The sequence below is a fragment of the Poecilia formosa genome, unplaced genomic scaffold (genome assembly GCF_000485575.1).
Source record: "Poecilia formosa unplaced genomic scaffold, Poecilia_formosa-5.1.2 Scaffold0, whole genome shotgun sequence".
Lineage (NCBI taxonomy): Eukaryota > Metazoa > Chordata > Actinopteri > Cyprinodontiformes > Poeciliidae > Poecilia > Poecilia formosa.
The window spans coordinates 7220981-7242744 of NW_006799939.1; the positions used below are offsets into that span (position 1 = coordinate 7220981).

General features: G+C 39.7%; 1 protein-coding gene across 31 annotated transcripts in view; it reads left to right on the forward strand.

The window, feature by feature from the left end:
• The window catches only part of rims2a (regulating synaptic membrane exocytosis 2a), a 169805-nt gene that overhangs the window by 51185 nt on the left and 96856 nt on the right, over positions 1-21764 (forward strand). For 25 of the 31 annotated variants that reach the window (XM_016661050.1, XM_016661135.1, XM_016661167.1 and 22 more), the window contains one exon: positions 7200-7492. In XM_016661050.1, the coding sequence (XP_016516536.1) occupies positions 7200-7492 (293 nt within the window). Of the gene's footprint in view, positions 1-7199; positions 7493-12352; positions 12577-21764 lie in introns of those variants that run through there. The other 6 variants (XM_016661248.1, XM_016661750.1, XM_016661828.1 and 3 more) reach the window with 6 other exon arrangements.

Consider the following 21764-nt stretch of genomic DNA (forward strand, 5'->3'; position numbering starts at 1 on the left):
ACAGCAATTTGCTGGTGTGTGTGTTGGACAGGATGTCTGTTGGCGGGTGTGTTCTGGAGTTGGACTCTGTCCAGACGCTGATGTTTGGAGGAACGCTCCACTCGCAGAACAATGAGTGTTCACTGTGTGGCTCAGTTCAGGTAAAGGAGAGTAACGGTAATGCAATACGATACCTATGACACGCCGTTTACTGCTCTATGAATAATGCATCCCGCCCAATGCTTACCTCTCTCCTAATTTTAGCCTTTTTTTTTTATATATACATAGAAACGTGCTTCTCAGATGGATTTGATTGTATGTGCCGGAGAATAGAGTAAATGCACGAGTTCGGAGGAGCAGCTGATTTAACTTTGAGCTCTGCATTTCATTCAGCGTGCTGATACGGCTGAAAGCTTCCTGCTGATTCATTCTAAATCCGGTGTTAAATAAGGCTGTAGTGCAGTTTAATGGCCACAAGAGAGAGCTCATTGTTCTCATATATGCTGCAAAATCCAGCCTCCGAAGGCGTGAATGGTTACATTTCCATTCTTTTGAATGGGACATGGAGAGTATGTGGCAGAAAGCTGTAGCATGAGACAGTTAAGGATAGTTACTGTAAAATGTTAGTTTTTTTTCCCTCCCCTTAAAATCTAAAGCTGACATATTGTGTGTAAGATGGGGCTGAATATGGGACATTATATAGGATTATGATATTTTATCACCTTCTGTGTAGCATGGCGCTCAATAATGAACGACCTCCATTCTTGCTTTAGGGAGCTTTATAAGCTCAAGTATATTTTTAGAAGCTGTTTTTTTTTGTTTGCCAGTGTCCCTAAAACCATCACTGGATCTGATGAGAAACCATTAGAAGGGAAATTATTTATTGATCTCTGGGTTCTGGTGTTTGTTTCTCTTATTTCACTGCCTCAGTAAACATCGCCTCACACATTAAACAGAATATATTTCCCCTCCTGCTGCTCACAGCATGTAGAATGAACTTGGCTTTTTTTATTTTTTATTTTATTTTTTTTTAAAGTGCTGTTATAATAACAATAAAATTAACAGGAACACACTGAGAAATGGGGCCTGTCTACAAACCACAGCCACTATCCTCGAGGCTGATGGGAAGTGTGTGTGTGTGTGTGTGTGTGTGTGTGTGTGTGTGTGTGTGTGTCAAGAGCAGAATGTCTTCAGTGAATGTATATACACAACTGGAGTGTGTTACGGCTGCTTTATTTCACAGCGTATGAATCAGTGGTGAAGTTTCGCTGCGAACATGAACTCTCATAATTTACCGTTCTGTGTGAGCTCCACCTGTGCCTGGATTTTATCCTCAGCTGACCTCGTGTCTGTGTTTTGTGTTGGCTCTCAATGTAGAAAGCAGATAATCCGTCTCAGCTGTTCCCAATTTTAATGGTACGTCAAACAGGAAGATGTTCTTTCTGTTTGATTATAAATTTTAAAGCCACAATTGGTGATATAGTTTAATTTATTTCGTGTCATAACGTGTGATTCCATTTTAAACCATATTTTGTGTCATTTAATTGTGGTTGCATCAAATAATGATAAAAAAAAATCTACTGGAAAAGAAAAACACATCTAATAGCTGATGTGACTTTTCTGCTTTTCTGCTCTTGTCTGACTAAGCATGTTAATAGTTGTCAATTTTCATGTTTTTTATTGTTTCCATATAATTACACATGTTTAATAGTCATTGTTTAAAAATGTTTTTTTAAATTGTTTTCCAAGGTTTTCCCCTGATAACTTTCTAAGCCCGGTGGTTGGGCGTTCGGCAGTCACTCATCCAGCGGCCCGCCATGTTTTAGAGTTAAAAAATCTTTAAAATTGACAGGAAATTTGAAAATAACACTTGATTATTATGTGTTATTGAAAGATTGGAAGATTAATATCTGAGCACCAACTATAAAGTCTTAAAAAATTCAAACATTAAAAAAAAAAACTTAAATAAATAAGCAATGCTTAGCCTCGTGGGGGCACAAGTAAAGCCTGGTGGCCCGCCAGGCTTATAATACAGTGGGGGAAAAAATCTGGTTTTTATATAATAAACATGTTTTTCATTGTTTTTCATTGTTTTGATACGACGGCATTTTTTGATGTAACTAAACATGTGAATAGTAATCATTATTTTCATGTATGTTAATGGTTTGATATTTGATACAACAAAAATGTCTCTGTTGTCACACTTAAATTTTTTATTTAATTTTTTTTACCAGATAGTTAAAAAATGATCACGATCATATTTTTGAACATTGTGATAGGAATAGCAGTTGCCTCTAATCCATATTTTCTTCATCACTTTTCCATCATAACAATATTCCTAGTTTAGGATCTGGCTAAAAAAACATATATCATATAGAATGTTGACATGAAAGGCAGTCAGAGTTTATGCTAATGGCCGGAAATATCACTGACAACGAGGGTGTGAATGCATGATGCTTGAAATATAATAAGCCAACAAATATTCCATCTAAGCAGTCCTTGTGATTGCAGCACACACTGATATTATAATGCAGACATCTGCATAATGTCATACTGCTGAACAGAGGTAGACTAGCTCTGATGGAGTTAACAATGGGTTTATGTTGGATTATTTTGACGCAAGGTACAAGTGGGATTGAAATATTTTTTTTTCTGGTAACTTCAGTGTGTGTCACCAAGTCTCTTTCTTCCAGTTCTGTTGACCCGATTTTCAGAAGATGAAAACCAATTAAAATTTTACGGGGTTCCCGTTATGCCGTTATGTTAGCGCTTCGTCGGATGTCCCGGTAAAGAAGTGTGCGTACCTCTGTGGTTTCTCGGGTCTCAATCGAAGACATGCGGTTCACTGCAGAGTTCTCTGTATAACCCCACTTAGACGAGGCAGTTGCTGTCTTACTGGACACGTTCCCCCGGGATACATACAGCGCAATTTATAGCCTCTCTGCTTCCATTGTGTGTCAGCACAGTTACAGCACATCTGTAACACTGATAGCTGGCCATAAATGTCGTCTGTGTCAGGATCAGATAGCAGCACGCAAGCTGCATGTTGAGAACATGTTTGTGTTGTTGAAATTGTGATGCAGCTCATTATATATATTCACATTTGATTATTTTCCTCTATTGGAAGAAAAAAAAGAGGCGCTAATTAAATTTAGCTACTTATGTAATCCAATTTACAGAAAAACAACCCCCCCCCCACACACACAAAAATCTAGAATTTAAGGCTAAAATGTTTGTCATGAGTCTTTTTGTTCAGCATTTTCAAATATCTGAAAAAACTGCAGCAAAAAAAGATTTTCAGTTTTGCTTCGTTCTTTATATTTAGCTGTTTTTGCAATTATTTAAAGTGGTCTTGGTTAGTAGCTCTTCAGGCTTCTAAGTGTTTTACTGTTTCTCTCTGGACTGCTGTTTCTGGCCCGTTTTTGAACCGAAGCATGGCAGCAGTGTTGGGCCTGAAAACCCAAATATCAGCCATTGTAACGTAGCTCAGTTGTGTGTGTTTAGCAAAACCAAAAGTACAAAGCTGGCGTAGTCCTAGCAATGGATTTAAGAATATGGTCCTTCTATCACTCATTACCTCCATGTTCCAGCAATTCTGAAAGCTTGAAAAAATTATGAAGAAATTACGAGTGAATTGAAGCTTAAACTAAGATTTAAAACTTTAATCTATGTCCAATTCCTGCAGATGTTTGCCAGTGCAGCTTTGCTAGCTCTTTCACAGATGCAATTTTTTCACCTATCAGACCTTTTCAGAGAACATTCTGCCTTCTCATAGATATTGAAATTCAAATAACCCAAAGCTACCTGTACTTTTACCAGTTATTGCTCTTGGGCAGAAATGTAACAAACTATAATTGGAAACCAGATGTAGCGTAGAGTGACCACATACATGCTCAGGAGGAGGGATTGCTGCAAAGTCAATGATTCAGTTTCAGTTGACTGGACTTAACATTTAGCATTATAGACTGAATATGACTGCAGTTTATAATGGCAATCAAACTGGAATATATTACATCCAAATTAAATCTGCTTGCATAATTGCAGTGATTTGACTATGCATGTCTTAAATACAGTAAATCGGATCAGTTTGTCTTGTAAAGTTCTTTGAAAGGAAATGTAGTATTAAAATAATAAATAAACTAAGTTGTATAGTGTTTTTTTTTTAAAAGTTTATCACTAAAAGTGTGATCATGTAATTCGCTTCCTTGCAGTACCTCTATTGGGAAATGATAGCCTTGCTTGGCTATCAATAGCTATTAGTAAGCGCCCAAGGGCATTTATAAATAAAAGTGAGCAATTTGTGATTATCTATGTCGCAGCACCACCTGATTATCAGAAATCGATAGCCAAACCACTTTCAGCCTGTGCGGGCTTTTATTCTACAAGTGCCAGCTGGGATCAGGTGTAATATCATAGAGGAACAGATGAAGGAGAGAATCAGAGCCGTTCTCAATCAGCAAGCGCTGCATACCAATACACAAACACCAACAACGTCTCTTTAAGTCACAGCAGATTCTGTTAAAGCAAAACCCCAACTTCACAGTTAATAAACTCTGACTGTCACTAAACTAGTAACGTTCAACTAAACTATTATCAAAAACAATGCAGCAATATCACAAACGTGCGTATGTGTAGATATGTGTGTGAGTGAGCAAGGTTATGCTAGCTAAAAACAAGATGCTACTCATGTGTCGGACGCAGCAAGCAACATGGCAGATAAAATTTGCGCCGCACTAAGCAAAGGAGCTACGTCTGCTAGCTGTTGTGATCTGTGTTTTTCTGTGTAGTTATTTTGAGATTTTCTGTGTTAAGTCCTGTTTCCCTGTGAGTCTCTGTCCTGTCCTCCCCGTTGATTGCTTCCCAGGTGTGTCTCATTCCTTGATTACCCCGTGTGTATTTAAACCCACCTGTTGTCTTTGTCTCTTGTTGGATCCTCATTGTCTTTGCGTCGTGTGTTCCTCGTGCTGTTCTCTGTTGCTCTGTTTTCCGTGGATATTCATCATTAAATTCATCGTTTTTCATCACATCCTGGTTCTGCCTGCGTCCTCATCACCACCACAACCATAAATCATGACATTAGCAGGCTCCGGCAGCTAGCTTTAGCAACTTAGGCAAAGAGATCCTCTAGAAAACTCCCTTGTTTTGTAAAGTTGCTTTTTATGGGAGAGTATTGTTATTCTGTGAGATAATGTCTCTGGTAGACTTCCTGGAGCTAAATGGACCTGGACAACTCCAGTACCAGGTCCATTCTCTTGAGTCAACACAGAAGCAGTATTTTGCCTGAGGAATGGTGCAGTGCTTGTACTTTAAAGATCTGGGCTCAATTCTTCATAAGCAGCTGGTTTTTGCTCATATCCAATGTTTTTCCAAGGTAGGTTAGGTCTGTTACTCAGCCAGTGAGATCCAGACAATTCTGCAGTGTAGCTCCATCTTTGCAGATAAAGGAAAAAGTGTAGGCCCTTCTGTGTACATTCTTGGAGCTCCTTCGACCAATGTGTTTACATCACACCCAGATGTGAAATACTATGAATTCTGGGATCTTGAGTGATTTTACCAGTTCCTTTGTTCTTAGATCAGGCAGTCAAGTGTGTGTCTTTGCTTAATGCATTGGTGGATCCCAAACCTCACATTACCAAACCCTGCTAACTTTCCTCGTTTTTTTTTTTTTCCTTTTCAGTCTTCTTTTTTTTATAACTACTTCAGTTTGTGAAAAGGAGCAGATACAAATCAGCCTTTTGAGCAGCTGTGGGCGCTGACCGCACAGATGACAGTAGTTTAAGTGAGTTCAGTTAATCTACAGAAATAACATATCGGTCAATTCAGGGCCAGCTCACACCAATAACAGTAATGAACTGAGTCAGCGGCGGGACTGTGAGAGGCGAGGTTTACGGTGCCGCATTAAACTTTTTCCTCCTCTCAACTGGTTGTTTGGTACACTCCGGCTCTGTCCAGGAAAACCTGAATTCGGTGCAATCGAACGTGGAAAAATTTGTTTAATAGTGTTGTGCTGTTACAAATATATTTGCAAATAAGAACATTAACAGGTGTGAGAGTGTGTGCCGGATGGACTCACAGTGTTTCAGTTTACGACAAAAAAAAAAAAAGTCAATTTGAAACTGCAGTACTTCCATTTCTAAAGATTCCAAGAGCTGCTGCATGTGTAAGATGTTTCATTATTCATTTCTTCAACATGAACTGTTGATTCATATGAACTGCTTTGCTCCAGAGTAAAAAAAAACACACTTTTTTTTTAAGCGAGGTTAAAAAATAATTTTCATCCTACAGCAGTGATTTGATTGGTGATATGGTTATGTTGCAGTATTGAACGTACATTATTGCGCCTTGCAAAAGTGTTTTTCTCCTGTGGATTTTTTCCCCACACAATCTCCGGAGTCTTTCATTGTGACCGATCGACACAAATTAGCACATCATTTTGAAGTGAGAGGAAAAGGATGTATGGTTTACAAAAAAACAGTTGTGTTTGTACTCAGCCGCCTTTCCTATGGTAAATAAAAAAAACATCATGCTGTGGGAATATTTTTTTTCAGACTGAGAGCCTGATTGAGGTTAAAAGGAAGATGGATGGAGCTAAATACACAGTGATACTGGACAAATAGCTTTTAGATGGTGCTGAAGACCTGAAATTGGGTCAAAAATTCACCTTTCACCAAGACGGGGGTAAGGCACATGCACGTGTTAAAAATGGCAATGTCAAAAACCCGGACTAAAATCTGGCGGAGAATTTTTTTTTTGTCAAAACTTTAAAATTGCAGAGACTCTCTCCATCCAACCTGGCTGAGTTTGGCTTTTTTTTTTTTATTAAGAAAATTGTACAAAATGGGCATAACACAGAAGACTCACAGCTGTCATAGCAGAGGAAGGTGGTTGTACACATATAGACTCATGAGTGGCTGAATGTATAAACACACACACGCTACAGCTACTGATGTTTAAGTGTCAAAAAAAACAAAAAAACAACCCATGTATTACTTTTCTTCTGCTTCACAACAATGAGCCACTTTGATCTGTCACAGAGAACCTTGATAAAAACACACTCTGGTGTGTAGTTTGAACAAGACAATACGTGGAAGTTCACATGGTGTCAATACTTTTGCAAAGCACTCACATCATCACAGTCCAACACACAATAAAAAGAAAAAAAAAAGAAAAGAACATCTCTGCCTGGTCATTTTGTAAATGGGCCCTTCTCTTGCTTACAGGTTATGTGGGTATGCAACTTGTGCCGAAAACAACAAGAAATCCTCACTAAGTCGGGAGCGTGGTTCTACGACTCGGAGCCCGGTCAGGTGCGTGGCGTGTTTGAGGGTGGGCCGCAGGGCAAAAAGGCCAAACTACACGACCCATCCCTGTATGCCCACCAGGGAGCCTCAGGGGACTTGACACCAGCGTCAGACAGAAGCAGACCTCACGGCGGGCTCCTGCCCAGACAGGCATCCCTTGACAATGGAACGGGGCTGAGGTACTTGGGGCCCGGTGATGCACCTATAGACAGGTCAGTTCTTTGTTTTAATTATTTTTTTGTTTTTTAAACTTGCCATCTATCCCCTGTGATATTTCATGCTTTATGGAAGTTGAAGGGGTCTTTATGTTGTCTAATCCAGTGTGTGTTTTTTTATTTTTTTTGAAGTGGAGGTGGTGGCTGTGGCCCCATGGGGCGGCAGTAGGGCAAGTTTCAGAATGTTGGAGAGAAGATGAGGGGGAAAAATACGCAAAAATAAAAATATCGACTCTAAAAAGTTTTTTTTTTCCTGTACGTTTTTAATAATGCTTTTTTGTAGCATTAAATCTAATGAGTTTTTCAATCACCATAAAAAAGGTTAAAATAATTTATTGAAATGGTCACTTTCCTAATGTAATGGCACAAGTCATCAAGTGACTTGTGTGCGTGACTTATTTAAAAAAAATATCACCCACTTTTTATTGGCAAAACATATTTAGGCAAAAAAAAACTTTTGGCAAAAGAAAGTGAGATATAGGCCATAATTGTAGGAAGTTGATAAAATGTTATTTGTTATTTGCATGCTTATCTTTCTAATTGGCTGCCAGTCAAACTTATCAAGCTGCTTTGCTCCGTTAGCTAGCAATGCTATAGCTAGCAAGCACGAAATGAAAATGTTTCTGACAACAAAAAAAAGATGGAGGGAATCATCCAATGACCTCAGAAAGCAGGAGGCAGCATACATGTTAAAGAAATGTAATAATTATCAAATAGTGAATATAAGTGAAGGGGAAAAAAATTCTAAAAGTTGACGTTTCTATACATTTGTAGCATTGTCTGTGGGGTTTTGAACTGCAAAGGGCTTCCCCAGCCAGAAGCTAACGCTGTTTAGGGGACCGTGGCACGGAAAAGTTTGGGATATTAACTCTTAGTTGATATTTATATCCAATAATTTCAAAGATCAGAATCGTACGTCGCAGCGCAGGATTCTACTAAGATGAGCTTTTTAGCATTAGCGCCGATCTCCATGGCTGTGCGTCGGTTTATGTGGGATGTGATCTGAACCTCGCAGGCCATGCAAGAGCCCACATAAAACCGCTGGTACACAGAGTCCCTGATGCCTATAAAGGAGACAGAAGCACATACTCTGTATCTAGCTCTAAGTCAGCATTTCTACAACAGTCATCCACCCACTCACCCTCTCTTCAGCGGCGCATATCAAGACAAATAATTGCCTGTCTGATTCAGTCAGGACGGAGCTTTGGGACATTAAGGGTGGTAATAATCAATTGTGTTTTCTTTGTGCTTGAAATGAACCGGTGTTATTTACTTGAAGTTATTTTTGTTATGGCCGTATGCCAGTTTAGGAGTGTCATTGCTTTGAAATTAAGGGAACTTAAAAAAAAAGAAAAAGAAAAAAAAAAGCAATTCTCAGGTAGGCAGAAGATTGTTGTTCCTTTTGCCTCATTCAGTGAATGAGTAAAACACTCAGATGCTGACACCACAAACATGCTGCACTTGGGATTCTGCTTTGCCTTTCTTGATTGTTGTGTGCTGCACTGTAGTTAGATTTATGCCCACTGAGGGGCTTCTACTGTTTTTTTAACCCACAGAAGGGATGAAGGAGAAGTTTATATTTTGAATCTGCATACACATAAAAATATCTATGAGCAATCTCTCGTTGTCTCGTCTTTCGTCATAGATAGTTTTTGCTTCGGTGATCTAATTTCATTTTGTCCGGTTTCCCTTTTTCTCTGATTTTTTTTGCTCCAGACGTGAAGCATCAGTCAGAGAGAGAGAGAGATGCAGGGAGTGACTCAGACCGCTAACGCGACTTGGTCTAAAGCCTCGCCACTGCATATTAATTGATAGTAGGGTTTCAGGAGTGGAACTGTTTCCAGTGAGAAAACCTGGCACCAATGTTGCTTACATTTGCAGTAGCAGGGAACAGGAAGCTGGATGTCTGAAAATTTACAGGATAATGTCCGGTGATGGATAGCAGAAGCTCCATAAATAGAACTCCCGCTGCATAGGCACCGGAGCCCACTTTCATTAATCTTAAACAATATATAAATTAATTCAGGGGGTCTGCTCTGCTAAAGAAGGGAGGAGAGACTCTGACAGACTATTTATGTGAAGAACTAACCTGGGAAGACCCCTAATTTGTCCTGTTCTCGGCGGTGTCATTTGAAATGAGCACACAGATTTAGCACGACAACGTGGCCGAGGCTCTTCAAACGACGATTATTCCTAACCTAATCACTAAAGGTCTTTCAAAATTCAAAATCTTGACCCAGTCAGAGGCAACATCCAGTGCGAAAAGAAAGAAATTATCACAAAACTTAGCTTAGTTTACATTTGGACATTAAACCAAACTAATCAGATGAGGAGTATCTTTGTCTTTGTCTTTGTTCTCATGGAACAAAAATCAAATGTTTATTTGTATGTTTTGCTATGATCATTGTGGTTATATTTGACTGTGAAGCTGTCTGTGAAGGAGGATAAAATATCTGTATCTTCAGCAAAACTAAAGCAAGCGCTTCTAAAAGTGTTTTGTGTTTGGTCCTTTCCTTCAACTATTGATGTTAGCTAAATTCAAACTTGTTTTAGTAGTTTTATTTCAGATCTGTCACCATGTTAAGACTCTCTTCCCTGTATTTCCTAATAACCTGTTGTAATTCACACAAGGAGTCACACATTTTCATTGAAAAAAGCCAAAATGAGTATAATATCTCTGCAGAAAATGATGCCATCAGGTTGTTTGGAAACAGGTTGTTTCCAAAGGTTCTGGTTTTTGAAGAAATTATGTTTTTGACCTTTGATTTTCTTGATGACGATACAATAATAAACAATGTGGCAAACTATGTAACAATGTTTTTTGACTTATTAGGACAGTAAATAAAATTTTTGTTTTCATTTTAGTTATTCCAATGATTTTGTCATCAAAGGTTAGCATATGTCCCTCCATGCTTGCTGTTCTGGTTGTCTTTCCCACCCCATCCGTTATAATTGTAGCTTAAATTCTATGTTATGTTGATTCTTTTAGGTTTAAGGTTTTGTTGCAGCTCCCTGGTACCATTGGATCAATTTTTTTTTTAAATACTTAAAGAAATTAAGTATGTTACCTTCAGTTGTTATGAAAACGCTGAATAGGTCAAACATAACTTACAAGAAATTTGACTTTGCATCATAGCCATGTTTGATGCCTTGAAATTGGCCTCTGTCACTTTAAGAAGCTCCTGCTTTCTGACACGCCCCCTTCAGTACGTCATCACAACAATGTTCCTCCATGATGCTGCTTAAAATGGCTGTTAGGAGCTAAGCAGACGCAGAGTTTCACCAGGTGTTTGCTAACTGCTGCTGCTGCTGAGGTTTCTAAAACATTCATGAATGTATCAAAGTAACATTCTGGGTGTGTGTTTGATGAGGGAATAACATTACAGCATGACATAAAGCTCAAAAAGTTGATTTTGCATAATACCCTCCCTTTTACTCCAACATCATTGTGATATCCATTCCTATGATGAATGTGTTTAAACCTCTGACTGCTTGCATATGATGTGTGAATTAAATTAGCGTTAGCAAGTATATTTTTTATTTCATTCTTTTTCCTTGCATATTTTAATGTAATCTAGTAGTTTTCAAAGACAATTTTTTTTTCTGAACTAAATCTGTTGTCCTTCCATTTTACGTTTCCTTCCTGGCCATACATGTGTTCATTAGTTGAGAGAGACATTATTGTACTGACTGATTGATATCACAACTCTTGGAAGAAGTGGTGCCACCCCGCCCACCTCCGTGATTAAAAAAAATAAATAAATAAAATTATTTAATTTAACTGAACTTTTTTCGCCATGCCATCTCGTCATTTTCATTGGCTTGGTGTGGCCACCCCTATGAACAATGTCTTGAAATTCTCCTATGATATAAAGCTTGCCTTTATCCCCATTTCTGCTCAGAAAGATGCTCTGTGTGTAAACAGAACTTATTTACATAGTTTGAATTTTTTTACAAAGATGATTCTATATAATTTCAGGCATACTTAAGTGTCTATTCCCTTTTAACATCACGAAATACATTATGTCTATACTAAAATTTGAGTCTGTGGGGTTCGTTGATTTATTTAAGTTCCTTAAAAAATAATAATGTCAGGAGAGCCCCACTTTTGTGCATACCGTTTCCCCACACAAAGCTCTTCATTATTGATGCAGAGCTGACGGTATGGAGCCATATATGGTAGTCTATATATAAAAACTCTGACGACAGTATCGCCCTGCCGCGTTGTTGTTGCACTGAGTTATCCTCTGCCGCGCGCACGATAGAGCTGCATAGCCTGTCACTTCTGGTTCGCGTGTTCGTGGGACCGCTCGTGTTTGCGTGCGCGCGCGCGTGCGTATGTAGCCCAGCTCTTCACAAAGCTACGGGAAATATGAGTTGAATACGAGACAGCAGCTGATCCGACCGCCGGTAAGGGACGCTGCCGCTTGCCCTGTAGGACAGGCTACTCCTCCCGCCTCTTCTTTCCCACTCTGGCCGCTCCTTTACCCCCCTGTCTCTGCACACCGAGATGTGATTTTCACCGCCGCGAAAAGAACAGAAGGCTTTCTCTTTTCTTTCTGTCTTCCTTCTTTCTTTTTTTTTTTTTTTTTTTTTACCGGCATTATTGGAACTACGTCTTTTTTTTCTTTGGTCGCTTCAGACCTGAACCATTTATGACCGAAGGATCCCCAGCTCGACTGCGTCTCATTTAAGGACACTTTCCCACCGGGAGCGGCAGGAGAAATATGGAACTTGATCGGTGCTTTTTTTTTTTTTCTGCGTTCCACGCGCCCCGGGAGATAATAACTAAAATACTGAAGAAAAAAAGCGCATGAGTTAACGTGGAGGAGAAGGAGGCAGAGGAGGAGGTGGAGGTGGAGGGCTGGGGGGTGTTCGGCTTTGGGATGAAGTGGTGCTGAGAGAGGGGAAAAAAGGGTGATCACCTTCCGAAGGATATAAAGAAAACGGAGGGGGAAAATGCAGTTTGAGACATTGCGTCAGTTCTGTAGCTCGGTTTTATCACATTTCAACGGGGCTTTCTCCGCACCTCAGAACATCCTGCAAACGGAGCTTTTCGAGCAGGCGCTGGGCAACATCGGGTGAGTGATTCCTTTGTAAAGAAAAGCCCAGATTTATGAGGAAGGGCTTCCCCCTCGTTTGGTATGGCAAGACGAGCAGCTATTTGGTGTTTGGGGGACGGGGGAGGAGATGGTGATGGAGGAGGAGGAGGGGGGGTTGTTGCGTTTATCGATCGCATCCAGCCTGCGTAACAGCAACCTTACAGTGGTAGTACTGTTGCTGCTGCTGCTGCTGCTGCTGCAGATATTTCCCGGCTGGATGACGGGGAGCGATCAGCCACTTTCCGCGGTGGGCTGTGCTCACGTTTTTTTTTTTCGGTTTTTTTTTGATTGACTGTTGGAGGGGAAAGAGAAGGGAAAGGAAGGAGGCACAGTTGAAAATAATTCGTTGAGGTAGACTGTGGAAATATCCCGTTCTAAATCTGCTGTTGGTTGAGCTTGTACGGCCCAACGCATCGCTGCAGCAGCCCCGTGTGCCCCCGTTGCTGCTACTGCTGCTGCTGCTGCTTTGCCTCAGAGGAGAACATGAGGGGATGACGGGGTGGGAGCTTGGGGAGGGCGGGAGGTGGAGGGGAGAGGTATTAAGAGTCAGGATCCTAAAACAAGTGAATGTACAGCCCTCTGCTACTCCCACGCCCCTGCACTAGTCTCTCACAATGCGACTAAACTTTCTGATATGATTAACAAGCAAAAAAAGCACACCACCTATTCATCTCCAGCAGCTGCAGGGCCGACCCCGAGGCGTTTGAGGCCTCGAGCAGAATTTTAGCCAATGGGACCCTCTTCCAGTGAAACGTACTGTTTATTAAAAATATATATATATTTTTACTTTTGTATTTTTACATTCAGCCACTTTAATGAAGTGTTCACAAGCTAACAAGAAAAAGGCACTACTCTCTGAGCAGCATGCAGACCATTGCTGCATGCGTGACATCTTTACCGGCTCAGAGTAAAGATGGCAGAAATGATGCAATTGGCTTTAAATCATGACTCTGCTAACATCACTTTAAATCTTGGAAGGTTTTCACTCAGCTTGTGCATTTGTCAAGTCGTAACCAGGCTTACCATCACTAAAACACATATGGCGTTCCTTAATTTGTGGAATTTCAGTGCAACCGTAGCTTCGTATAACTGTAAGAGAAAATGCTGGTCTAGGCTACTGGCCTAGGGTGAGAATAAAACATGAGATTTTGAATCTTGCCATAAACCCAGTAGACCATAATATAAACTTAAAGGGGACCAATTATGTTTACTTTTCTTTAAAAAATCAGGTGTGTACAAAACAACTTCATTAGATTAAAAAAAAAGAAAATCCTTCTCAGATAGTGACATTTCACCTGCTCAGTTCTGCCTATCTTGAGCTCCTTTCAAAACGAGCTGCTTTAGGGCTCTGCCCCATTTATGCTAATAATCTGCTGCTGGCCACACCCCATTACTCAGTGTTTCCATTTACACTTTATACATGTGAAAATGGCAGCAAAGAGATGCGCAATGTCAACAATAAAATATAATCTTTTCCAGCAGCCATTGTAGAGCGCATACAGTGGTAAAAGCAGCTGACCAAACATGCTCATCTCTAATACTGAAGTGGGTGGAGCCTCCGTTTGGGTTGCTAGGTAATGGGGGCAGTGCATGCTGATTGTGATGTCATAATCCTGATTATAACACCAAAAAGTATGAAATATTAGCACTTGGATTGTTTTTGTAAGCTGTAGAGACCCAAATAGAAGTACAAAAATGTGCAAAAAGTGAATTTTGCATAATAGGTTGAATTTAAATAATTTCTTTGTTCACCTACATAGAGGCCTCTGGTCAGCTGGCCAAGCCATAGCTGACAGACATAAAACTTGCAAATGTTCGTTCCTCTGTCCTATGGCCAAAGCGACAGTTTCTTTTCTCTCCTGGTATTGATTCCCATATCGCCGCACCGTTCCCTGTCGTCTGTCTCTTGGGACTGCAAGTCTTTCCCTCTTGTCCCCCACCCTACTGTCAGAAATAATTTACAGCACTGCTGGGCTCTCTGCCACCTCACATTACATGGCCAGAACACTCAGGCATTGGAAGGGTGGAACAGGGGGAGGGGCTGTGTGCCTGGAAACCGTGATCCAGCAATCATCACATCTGACTGATTGGATTGAACTTATTTTCCATCAGTAGCTTTTTTTTTTTTTTTTTTTTAATCTCTGCAAAGTCCTTAAGTTTGAACACCTCCGAGTGTAAATGTCCTGTTATTACTAAGGCAGCCTTTCCACACTTCTGTTTGCTTGTCTGCTGTTTTTACTTCTTGTCACTCACATCGACACAACAGAACGTGGTAAAGCTGATCGGTGTGTCATCCTTACATATGTTGCTCCCAGCTCAGCCTTGACTGTTTGAAGGTTGGTCTGTTTTTCTATCTCCACTCGTCTCTCTGTTTCTTTCTTACCCAGGCAGAAACCTTCTAATGGGCTGTGCCTTTTCAGATCCAGCTGCCATGTATTATGCATGCGTGCATCTGCGGAGGTCCTAATGGGGTGTGGGGATCTGTTCTTAGAAGGTTCCAACGGTTTAGATTTGAGTGGTCACTACATTTAAACTACAGCCGAATTTGCCTCTTTTCTCTTGTATGCACACTCACACACACACACACACACGCACACACACACACACACAACCCCAGAGCATTCCCGTGTGCTGCAGCAACTTGAATACACATTTCAAATGCCTTCACAGAAAAATCTGACTATTCTTTGACATCACTGTGTAGCATATGAAAGTGATGATTTGTTTTTGATGAGTTTTTTTAGCGCAGATTTAAAACATTCAGCTGAGATGCAAAATATATAGAAAGTATTACCGCTTCATATTTTACATATGATATAGAACCAAATTTGATTTATGGGACTCAGTATTTCAACTACAGTCTTGTTTGTAGGACTTGGACTCTCACTCTAGGACTTGGAGTGAAAAAAAAAAGTGCTTTCAAAGCGTAATATTTTTATGTTTTTCTGTAATATAATGAATTATAGAATTAAAACTACACATTAACATGGTGAATATGGGTTTTGTTAGTTTCTATCTCTCTGTCAAGCTGACCTGTACGCACATCTTAGACACACTTTTTCCATTTTGATTTTTGGTTGTGACTTGAGCAGGGACCAAGCGAAATTTAAGACAAAAGTACCAGGAAGAGACAAGAACATCCCAGCATCAGTTACCATGGCGACCGAGATGAAGACAAGGAAGATGCTGTGGACTGCAGTTTGCCAAACCTCTGCAGCTCCAATAGTCATATTCTTATGACATATAATTAGAGTAGAGAAGAGGAGGAAACAAGTGTGAAGGGGAAAAAAACAAGGAGGAGAAATCAGATTTCAGATCTAGTTGGATTCAGGAACTTCACTACTTTCCTTCCTGTTACTGTTTCACTTTGAACACTTTAACTTTGGAGAGCTATATTGTAATGTCCTCCAGGAATATGTCAATTACCAGTTTTAATGATTACCATCAATTGTTAGCATTACGTCTTCAAAAAGAAGTTATAATTAAAATCATATTCGGTGAATAACAAGGAAAAACTCTGTATTGACATATATTGTCTATCCAATGTGATATCGCAAATGTTTCTATGTGGACACAAGCAGAAATTAGTGAAAGTAAAGTGGGCATATTTTATTTAACAAAAGTAGCTATAGGGTTAGCTGTATTTTTGACTTGCAACTGTTGGACAAGGTTTGTAAATCCTTGTCCTTTCTTCTGTCTCTAGTAGCCTAGTGGCTAATCTCAAGCAAGCTAACAGTTAGCCAGAGGTGAGCGGTCTTCAAAGGGGTCTTGATTGTCAGAGATCTTAGATCACCGTCATTCTAGCTAAGGTATTTGCTTATTGACCCTTTGCAACTACGTCACTTAATCACATTGAGGCGCCATGACGTCGGAAGTGAAGGATGGGAGTACTGAAAGGAGCAACGGCGATTGGTGGCTAGCGTAGCGTAGCCTTGGCTTCTACTTGTTCAAGTTAAGCTAATTTGTCTGTGAATGTAGCACAACTAGTTGGTGCTCAAAGACAACAGTATTAACAGAAGTTGGAAGTAGCTAGCTTAGAAATCGATCCATATCTTCTCCAGATCAATGGTTTGGTTGATTTGATCAAATTGCCAACTTTGCCTGAATTCACAGCATATGGTTTATTCTGTCATAAATATTGTTTCCTCTTACACTGGAGCAGACTTGAAACCATACGAAAGTATAGATGCCTTCCATTTTTTTTGTATGCTGTAGGCTACCTGATGGTGGGACATGATTACCTTCTCCATAATGAGATATTTGATTGCATCTTGCTAAGCTTATATGCTGTATATGAATGTTAATCTTCTTACCACCTAAAAGCTGCAAATACACAAATTGCTGCCAGTCTTTACAATTGCTGATATTCATTGCCATCTTCCTTTCTCAACAAAAGATTTGTGACATATTGACAAGTTTGGTTTGCATTCTTGCCTCTTTGTGCAGCATCCTATGACAAAGTCTTACAGTGAAATCAACTAAATAAAACTTGTGTAGGTTGTTTTGACAACCTACGCACAATGCACTTTAAGGGTCAGTATTTCAAGTGACTATAATAAAACACTGAAGGAGTTTGACAAGCCTCTGGTTTCATAAACTTCTCAATATAACAAATAAACTTTGACACAAGTCCCTGCAAACCATCACAATAAAACCCTAAAGGAAATTATACTTTTTAGACTTCAAAAGACATATTTTAAGCTTACTCACACAGCTTACAGTGTCTTCTATGCAAACCTGAAGCAACCAGGTGCTTTGTGTGTTCCTACGGCAGATTGCAGTTTGTCGGTGACATCACTTACTGAAGGGCAGTTGACGTGTTAACATTGCAAATTGCTGCTTGCAAAAACACTACTAACAATTTCAATTTTAGGTGCACGGTAGGTGATGCACTGCAGACAGCAATTAGGACATTAAACATATCCCGTGCAATAGGCAACATTGTTGGATTCCGTTCCTCTTGCGGCTCACTGCATCATCTTATTAGAATCAGCATCACTGTGCTAAAAATGTCACGCCAATTTGGCAAATTTTGAAGAGATTTTGAAGTCACTGAGACCAAAGACAAAACCTTATACGTAATGCAATGCAGATAACCCTCTGTGTGATGGAGAGGGTCTGTGTGTGACTGCTGCTACATTCTCACACCGCTACACCGCTAACAGCAGCATGTTTACTGCACAAACCGTTTACTACTGCTTTGTTTTCGAGCCTTCTATTCTTATGGACTGTGCATATATTCTATGCTCTACCATTGGCCTGCTATACTTTCCCACTGTTACATATTAAAACCTTGTGGATGCAAAATCAAGCTGACTAAGCTGCTCCCCTGTAGCTGCTGAGAGTTAAATGCCTGGCTGAAGGGCCCCTTAGCTGCAGCAGCTTAGGGAGAGGAGGACATTATACTCTCCTTATTTCTGCCTGCACGTCCACCGCCAGCCTCAAGGCCTCCACCTTGTCTTTTTTCACTGCCTTTGAAAACTGTTTGCGAAAGTAACGTCTTGAGGATTTCGGGTTGCCAAACTGAGACCGTAACCCCCGATAGTTCTTCAGCAGCCCTTCACCTCTTCTTTGCACCCCATCCTACCTGGCCCACGCTCAGCACCCCCTTGGTGTTTATACCTGGCTGGTGGTGAAACTCAGCAGCTGTAATTAAGCCAGCCCATTATTGGTTTTGTCCTCACCAGGGGAGGTGTGCGCCGGAAGATTGGAGGCTCGGGTTTATTGCTTTGGTGTCTCAGAGACGGGAATTGTTATGATTGCATGTGAGAGAAAGAAAGAGGGAGAGTGAGGAGTATATACGGACAAAGAATCCTAAAAGATGAAACGAGGAAGCACGGGAGAAGCAAATGAATCGACGTGCTTCGGTTTTCACATGAAATCACTTTAGAACGTCCAATTGAGCGTCAGACCATAACAGAATTAGAGAGAGGAAGTTGAACTATTAATGGTTTTCAAGAGCAGCACAAAGACTGAGAAGCAGACCACAGAGCAAGTTTAATGCGGGGTTAGTTAATAAAATACAACTCCAAGCTGCAAACGTCTCAATTATTTTCATTTTCCAAAAAGAAAACCTGGTGTAATACCCCACATGGCATAAATCAGGAAATCACCAGAGATGCTGATTTTAATTCTCGAGGAGCTGCAGAGATCCACGGCTCAGGTTGGAGAATCTATTAATTATAGTTGTGAATATAACCTTTATAGTGTGAATACATGTAGAAGACACTGACAAGAAGAAAGCATTGTTGAAAAAAACAAAAACAATTTAGAGTTTACTAGAAAATATTGAAGATGTTTTGGGTAAAGGTCAAAATGCAACTTTATGGCTTGCATTGGTAATCTGATGTGGCTGTTTTTTATTGTAAATATGTGAAAATGATCTCAGAAATGTAGTATTTTGGCAAAAGTTAACTTCTTTGTGGCCAGGTGGTTTTGTCTTTTATCCCGATACTCTGCCACAAGTTTTCAGCCATTTTGCAAAGCAGTACGACATTTTTTGCCAAGTCTCTACATGTGTAAAACTGTTAGATATGTACTCCAAATAATATGCAGCTGCAATTGCAGCAAAAATTGGCTCCATAGTTTTTTGACTTGAGAATTGGGGTAAAAAAATTTACTCCAAGCTTTCTAGATTTTTACTTGTAAAATGTTTGAAATCCGTGCATTGTTTTCCTTTTACTTTACAATCATGCCCTAGTAATTCTCTAGTGTAGGTCAAATACATAAATTACCAATGAAAGACACTAAAGTTTTGTAGTTGCAAAGTGGTGAAATGTGATAAAGTTAAAGGAGTGTGAATACATGTAGAAGACACTCTCCAGACAGGGTATCCTCAATAGTGAGCAAGGATGAAGATGACAGAAATTCAGGAAGGGAAACAAAGACTTATCAGCAGAATAGTAAGTCTGACCACAATTATTAATGGAGCAGTATTATATTTTCTAGGCACATAAAGACACTGTCAAGTAAATGTTTCCTTCAGTTACTGTAAAATGTAATGTACATCAAATTTGACTTAAAAGAAATTTGAATTTGTAATTTACTGCCTTGAAATTGGGCCTCTGTCCCTTTAAAAACTCCTTTTATTTCTGAAACTCCACCTCCAGGAAGTCATCACAACATGGCTCCTCTATTAACCCTTTAACAAAGTTTTTACCATCGTTTCACTGAGAAATAGCTCGTATAGTGAGCTCAGCAGATGAGCAATTCCACCAGGTGTTTGCTAATTGCTGCTGGCTAGTCTGAAGGAACTGAGTGGGAGAGGGCTGCTCAGTGAGGCAGAAGCTTAGAAACTGCAGTTCTAAGAAGGATCTGCACCTCAATTGCCACAGGAGATTAAAAGAAATCTTAAACATGCATTAAAGAATCAAGGCAACATTCCAGGTGTGTTTTTGATGAGGAAATAACATTACAACATGATGTAAAGCTCAAGTTGATTTGACTTACCGTAATACTGCCCCTTTAACTTTAAGACTCCTTTGATGTTTATGGAGCAAGAATGGTGTCCTTTGAGGTTGAACTGGCATATTTATAGATTGATAAGTGTGTGACCTTAAATCGTACCATAATATTAACGTTTAAGCAACAGCAGTAACGTCTTCCCAGTAAAACAACCTTCCAGTGCTGCCCCAGGTCTCCAACATCTTCTCTTTCCACTCAGCTGTAGACTCAAGAGGGGAGAGCCCAGTAAACGTGAGGCTCAGCTCTATGATGTATTTATCCTCATGCATCTTTGTGAGAGTCCAAGTGGCTCAGCTTATTTTGTGTACAAAGCCAGTCTATGGAAGGCCTGTTTTTCTCTTAAGAAGCCTGTTTTCTGTAAACTTGAACAGATATCTGATGCCATCTTGCCTTTAAATAGCCAATGGAGAAAAGAGAGCAGGAGATTATGCCCTATGGATGGTGTTTTGCTTTTAGTTGTTGATGTGTGTGTGTCCTCATTAAACGTCTTACCGTAGTGTTACAATTTTCTTTGCCTTTTGTGTCGTAGTTTATTGATAGCATGATGATTGTGGCTTGTCAGCAGATGATTAGCTTTCTTTGTTGAATTGTTCCTAAGCGGCGATATTGTAGAAGTTTGTTGTAGGAATGCATTGTTCTTTTTTTTCTACAAGCTGCTCATATGTTCAGAATAACCACTTCACTCAAAAATTATTTTGAACTTACAAAGATCTTTCCTGTTCCAAATGGTGAATACACCATACAGCTGCTAGCGTCTGTGTTCCAGTAGCAAACAAATGAATCAAATAGTTAAAATATTGTAATATACAACAACGTTATATTAATATAATGTGATTCACACAGTGGTCAGACAATCTTAAATTCAATCTCATTCTGTCATGAGATACCTGATCAACGTCTAAACGTCTCCATCCATTTTGTTTGTTGTTATATAATTCATATCCAGGGGAAGTTCAATTTTGGCAAAATACAACTAAAATAAAAATAATACGGGAAAATAAAACTGAGCAAATCAGAACAAATGCATCTCAATTATTTTCATTTAGAACAAACCACACTGGAGACATGATGTTCTAGCGATTAAGCTTTTGATACATTAATGGCTTTTCATTCATTCATTCATTCATTCATTCATTCATTCATTCATTCATTCATTCATTCATTCATTCACTCATTCATCCATTCAGTTTGCTGTTTTGTTATAAATAAAAGCGTATGTAATATTCAACCCATTTCTGGTGTTTACTACTTCATTAGGTTTCAGGATAGTGGTTGATCGGTTCTCCAGGGACGGCTAAGACCTGGGAAAAGCTGACTGAAGATTTTTTTTTCCCCTCCCTTTTTTCTTCAGCTCGGCTTTCTTTCAATTATGTAAATAAACTCCAGTACCGTTCGCCATCCTCGCCTTGCTTTCTGGATTACCTAGCAGCAGTTTCCTTCCGTCACCATATTAGCCACATTTTGTCTGTCATTTATACAACTACGGATAAAGTTAATTGGCAGTTTGTCTTTTTTTTTTTTTTTTGCTTTTGTGCAGCAGGAAAACAATATGTAGACCAGTGTCTCTCTTAAATCGGCACCTCCAGCTGCTGTCACAGCTTTTCTAGATGTGTATTAAAAATTGTGTAACATGGGCCTAAACATGAACAAATGAAATGTGTTTAATGAAACTCTGAGGACTCAGAATTCCAAGAATTATGTAT